At 42.9% G+C, this 5,878-nt stretch overlaps 1 protein-coding gene across 4 annotated transcripts in view; it reads left to right on the top strand.

Annotated features, from left to right (window-relative positions):
- Cep55 (centrosomal protein 55) overlaps nt 1-5,878 on the top strand; it is a 48,992-nt gene that overhangs the window by 23,494 nt on the left and 19,620 nt on the right. For all 4 annotated transcript variants that reach the window (XM_023708786.1, XM_023708792.1, XM_023708795.1 and 1 more), the window contains exons 5-8: nt 546-696; nt 2,126-2,439; nt 4,051-4,122; nt 5,140-5,265. In XM_023708786.1, coding sequence (XP_023564554.1) covers nt 546-696; nt 2,126-2,439; nt 4,051-4,122; nt 5,140-5,265 — 663 coding nt within the window. The remainder of the gene's footprint in view (nt 1-545; nt 697-2,125; nt 2,440-4,050; nt 4,123-5,139; nt 5,266-5,878) is intronic.

Below are 5,878 nucleotides of genomic sequence, written 5' to 3' on the forward strand. Positions count from 1 at the left end.
AAATAAATAAATAAATAGGAAAAAAAAATAAAATGAAAAAGTCAGGAATGCCGTGGAGACAAGGTCTTTGTCAGCCGCACAGGAACTTCAAGGCAGACTGCTCCAGAGTGGAGTTTCATTTGCAGTGCAGATTGCCTGTCTCTGCATGACTGTTGGCTGGGGCCACTCAGCGCACCCCTACAGTAGAGAGATTTGAAGGCAGTAACAGTAAGAACAGCTGCCTGCAGCTGCGAAGGGCTCTTAGAGTAGGATCTGAGCAGCTCATTTCCACGTGTGCCAGAAAGGTATCCTACCCACAGAGTGACATCTGCACAGACACAAAGCAAGTTATCTGCAAGAGGCAGCAGACAAACCCAATCCCACATCAACTATGACTTTGCTACGTTAAGTGTATTCTAAGTATGTGTGATGTACAGTGCTTGCCCATCATTCTGTGAACCCTGTTTTGATGTTTTGGAAAAGACATCACTTAGAATTCCTTGTTCATTTTAAGATTTTTTGATATATATATATATAATTTTCTTTTCCTTTCATCTGTCTGCAAGGCTCTGGAGAAAAATCAGCAGTGGCTTGTGTATGATCAGCAGCGAGAGGCCTTTGTTAAGGGGCTGTTAGCAAAGATCTTCGAGCTGGAGAGAAAAATGGAAACATCTGTTCCTTCACCCCCACAGCAGACAAAAAAGGCTGAATCAGAAGGTACTGATTGGTACAAAAGTGTCCTTTTGGGATAGGACTGACCTTTTCCCGAGGGAATGATTCATCAAATTTAGATTTTTATAGATGTGTTAGAAAAAAATAAGAGGAAACTTTCTAAGTTTGAAATAAGAAATACCATTTTGCAAGTCCATTTCATTTCCTGATGTTCCAGGCATAAGCGGAGCACACATCATAGATTAGAAAGTCATCATGGAACTTCCTCCACCCGTGTCCTGCCTATCCTTTAAAGGTCGCCCCATTGTCACTTCGCCAGAGATGGCCTTGTTGTCACTTACCTTTTCACTTTTCTTCCTTCCAACCCTTACTCATATCAACTCAAGGAGAAAAAAATACGTTTTGGGTTTTTCATTTGTATTTTTATTTTGAGACAGTCTTGATGTGTAGTCCAGGCAGGGCTTGTTCTCCTCCTGCCTCAGCCTCCTGAGTGCCTGGGATTATAGGTTTGCACCGCCATGCCTGGCTAAGGATACATTCTGTACGTGACTCTTCAATCCTTTGAACCTCACCATGGACTTGAGGTGCTGTTTCCTCATACTGCTGTCCTTTGGGCTAGCACTTTGCATTTCTTGTAACATTGCCTTCAGCTGGGGTTGACAGTCACTCTAAAAGATGCTATAGGCAGGGCCCAGGTAATTAGGCTCATTTTCCCAGTGAAGAAATAGATTTAGCAGTTCTAAGTGACAAGCTAGGTGAAAAGCAGAAATCTCCAAGCAAGGCACTGCTTATAGAACTGGCAGCCCTACAGGGACAGATGCCTTGAGTTCTATAAAGAGACACCGAAAGAGAGGCAAGCCCTCCTGCACTGTCATGCTTCAATATGTAAAACAGCTAATGCTAAAAAGATCAAGGGCACCTCTCTGGAGTTAACTGTAAGCTGTTTATCTCTAATGGGGCAGAGCTACTTAGCATAGGAGTGGTATGTGTTTACTGTACATAAAAGAATCTTCATTATAGGGTAAGTATAATTTTTTTCTTTGATAACATAGTGCAGTTTCTTTCTTACCCTCCTCCTTTGCTTTCCCCTCATGTTTTTTCAGAGTAACATAGGTACTTTTCAATGATAGAGTCTACACTTTTCTGTCCCACCATTTTGACAATTATGTCTAATAAATGATGTTATGTCCCTGTTTTCTGGTCCATCTTTAGAAACTAGGAACTTACTCTCTTCATGAAGTAGATGGTTGTTTCTTTTGCTCTTAGGCGACATCAGTAGTCTGCCCAAACTGTTGTTTCTTAACCTACCACCTATCAGTCATACTACCTATACTACCAGTCTTCATTTTGTAGCTAAAAATATTAATTTCATTTAAACAAGCATGTTTAAAAGTTTAATTTCTCACAAATACAATCAATTTCATAAAGTAATATCTCGAAAAATGAGTTGTTACCATAATATTCTTTGTCATAGGTGATCTCCAAGAAGAGAAGCAGAAGTATTACAGCCACCTGTTGGCAAAGGCCACAAGGGATCTTGAGGTTGAAAGAGAAACCCTAAGTCGGTTGAGTTTGGAACTTAATGAATTTCAAAAAAAATATGAAGAAGCCCAAAAAGAAATTCAAGATTTAAATCAGTTGCTGTGCTCACAAAGAAGGGCAGAAGTACAACATCTGGAAGATGACAGGCATAAAACAGAGAGAATAGAAAGACTCAAGGAACAGAATAATACTGCCAGGAAAGAACTTGAAGAAGAGAGGAAGCGATCTGAAGAGCTTTTGTCTCAGGTAAGCAGATCCACTCAGGCTCTCCATAGTTCAGAACACCGTCTTCATGGAGCTCGTGCCTGGAACTCGGGACTGTTGTAACCAGCAGGGAATTAGCAAGAAAAGAAACAAATTTCTGATCTTTTGTGACAGTTTATAGCCCATATCAGAATTACCTTAACAATTGAATAAACTGAAGAAAATAAAGTGGGGTGAAGTGGTAGAGAAAGGAGGAGCTTGTGGAGGCCTCCAAGAGGAGGTGGTATTTGAACAAAGACCCAATGAACCAGTAGTTTTCTGTGGGAGTTCCTCCTAAGAGAAAAATGTACACCTAAGAGTTCTGAGAGAGAGAGGGAGAGAGGGAAGGAAAGAGAAGGGATATGTGAGAAGCTAAAAGAAGCTGTAGGGCTAGGGATATAGCTCAGTGGCTTAAGCACCTGACTGGCAAGCACAAGGTCCCAAGTTCAAGCCCCAGTACCCCAGAAAGAAAAGAAGGGAGGAAGGGAGGGTAAGTGTAAACTAGGGAGACGAATCAGGCTAGTTTCTAGGCTGGCATCCTGATTGTGCTAGTGCCGTGCTTGAGTAAATTCATACAGTACCTTCGAGTATGAGTGTATTCTCATTACACTTGAAGTGTCCACCTAGAATGTCCTGGTAATTTTGGAGTTACTAAGTTAAGATTATTAGAACTGAATACTACTTTGACAAGATAATCATTAATTTAAAGTTTTGTTGGTAGTGTGGAGTCCATACCTGGTCTCTGGTTCAGGATGTATAGCTTTAGACAAATCTCCTACCTTCCTTCTCTGACTCCAAAGTTTGTTATTTACTGGCCAAATAAGTAACAGCCTGTACTTCCCTCATCAGGCTTTGGTAATGCAGGATCAACTGAGGAACTAAGAAGGTACTTTAAAAACTGAAGAAAAAAACCTATTAGCTACTAGGGTTAGCTATTGCTATTATAATAGTAATTTTCAAATCCTCCACAAGTTGAGAGATCTTTACTACTCTCATATGTCTCGATGGGTTTGATCAGCACGGGAGTTTTGACCTGCTCCGTTTCCGACCTGGGCCGGCTCACCCCTCCTTAGGCAACCTGGTGGTCCCCCACTCCCGGGAGGTCACCATATTGATGCCGAACTTAGTGCGGACACCCGATCGGCATAGCACACTGCAGCCCAGAAGTCCTGGACTCAAGCGATCCTCCCACCTCAGCCCCCCGAGTAGCTGGGACTACAGGCGCGCGCCACCGCGCCCGGCGGTTGATGGGTTTGAGCAGTAACTTTCAGAAGGGATCAGGCAGAAATGATTACTTTACTCCCACTCTGCAGCGAGGAGGGGAGACACTACCTGCCTCACTGTCCTAGTCTGAAAGTATAGCAGAAGTCAGAATCCTCAGGAGAGGCAGTGGAACCCCTGCAGAGCTCAGGGCTGTGTGTCACTGGTCAGTTCCTTGGCTTGGGGAACTCCACCAGGGATGTTCTGCTCCCTTGCTGTGCATTGGAGAGGTCAAGTGACCCCGCCTCACAGGTGTTGCCCTGGTTAGCCACGTGACTTGTGTGCATGTCGTGCCCCCTAGGTCAGGTTACATCGACCAGGTGAGTCAACACTGGATCTCTTTGCGTCCCACAGGTCCAGCTTCTTTACACATCTCTGGTAAAACAACAAGAGGAACAAACAAGGGTGGCTCTATTGGAACAACAGGTACTTACTGGGGTTGCTTCTATCAGTGAGTTTTTAAAAAATGGAATTTTTCCTTGTTTGTGCACTGCTCTGTGGAGAACTGTTTGAAAGTTGTGAGAAATATCTTGTAAAAACTTTAATAAGACTGAAAAAACTCTTCCTTATATGTTCCTGCTACTGTCTCAGGCTGAATTAGATTCTTTGAGCTATGACAGCAATGTTCTTGGCCCTGGCCTTGGCAAATTTGGTTCTTCCCCAGTGTTGGGCTGTAGTTTCCTTTCTAACCCAGCAGGTTCTCTGAATAGGGCCATCTTATAACTTCAAGCAGAACTCAGAGAGTGACGCCATTTATTCTCAAAATACACAGCAGAGGGACCTGGGGAGATGGCTCAGTGGAATAAGCGCTTCCCTGGCAAATGCAAGGCCCTGAGTTCAATCCCCGATTCCACCAAAAAAAAAAAAAAAAAAAAAAAATCAAAATACACGCAGAGATTCTTACTATAATCTAAGCTAGGAAGTAGCCATCTCCTTTCCTTCTTCCTGCCTATCTAACAAAATAGGATTAGAGAAGACTGCTTCCAGCCAGCGACTTCATAAACACTCCTCACTCTTATATGTCAAGCCTTGGCTTTGCCTCTTGGATGAACTGAGTCCTCTCCATAAATTTCAGTTACTTATACTCAGGGGATTTCTTTTTTTGTTTTGTTTTGTTTTTTTGATGATACAGGGTCTCGCTACATAGCTCAAACTCATAGTGATCCACCTGGCTCAGCCTCTCCAGCGCTGGGATTATAGGTGTGCACCACCATGCCCGGTTTCAGGGCTGGCACAGCGTGCAGTACCAGGAATTGAACTCAGAATGTGATTGCCAGGCAGGCGCTTACGCCACCGAGCTATCTCCTCAGCCCAGGAATTCTTATTGTGGTGATATAACAAATGGTTTTTATGTGGCAATAAAAAAAAAAAATGCAGGCATCCAGTTAAGAGAACTAGGCAGTGTCTACCAATTGTAATTGTCTTTTCCTGGACACTTTTCAGATGCAGTCATGTGCTTTAGACTTTGAAAATGAAAAAATTGACCGCCAAAATATGCAGCACCAATTGCACATAATTCTTAAGGAACTCCGAAAAGCAAGAAATCAAATAACACAGTTGGAATCCCTGGTGAGTTTCGAATGACTAAGCTAAGACTCTTCTTTCTCTTTCTGCCATCTTTGCGTTTATATGTTAAATCAGTTCCCAAACCAGGAGGATATAGCTTAAAAAGAGCTAGCTCTACTTCAGATCAGTAGGCAGCCTCCTGCCTAGCTTCCAGCACCTCACTTAGAGCACCAGTCCAGCAGAAGGGCATCGTATACCTCTTGGTAATAAATACGTCTGTCTGGAATCATTCCCCCTGGCTGCAGACAGCATGATTCTAGATGTACTAAACATCACTAGGTTTAGGAGAAAGATGCGAGAGGGTGTGACAGAATCCTGAACTGAAATACAAGGGAGAGAGGCTGGCTGGTTGGCTGGCTGGCTGGCTGTTTGGGGGATAGTAGGTTATTTTATTAACAAGCTCTTGAAGTATATTATGAGTTAAGCCTATTGCTGAGTTATCCTGAAAACAGTCTTTTAAATAAGCCTTTTAAATTAATCAGTTTCTATAAAGAAACATTTTTTTTTTTACTTATTTTCATCTTGGGGGCCCAGCCCTAGCTCAGTTCTTTAAGTGGCTGCTTCCACAATGCTGGCAGCCTCAGTTTGCTGTAGTTCGATCCCCACAACACTCCAG

This window comes from Octodon degus, unplaced genomic scaffold (assembly GCF_000260255.1).
Source record: "Octodon degus isolate 3935 unplaced genomic scaffold, OctDeg1.0 scaffold00010, whole genome shotgun sequence".
Taxonomy (NCBI): domain Eukaryota; kingdom Metazoa; phylum Chordata; class Mammalia; order Rodentia; family Octodontidae; genus Octodon; species Octodon degus.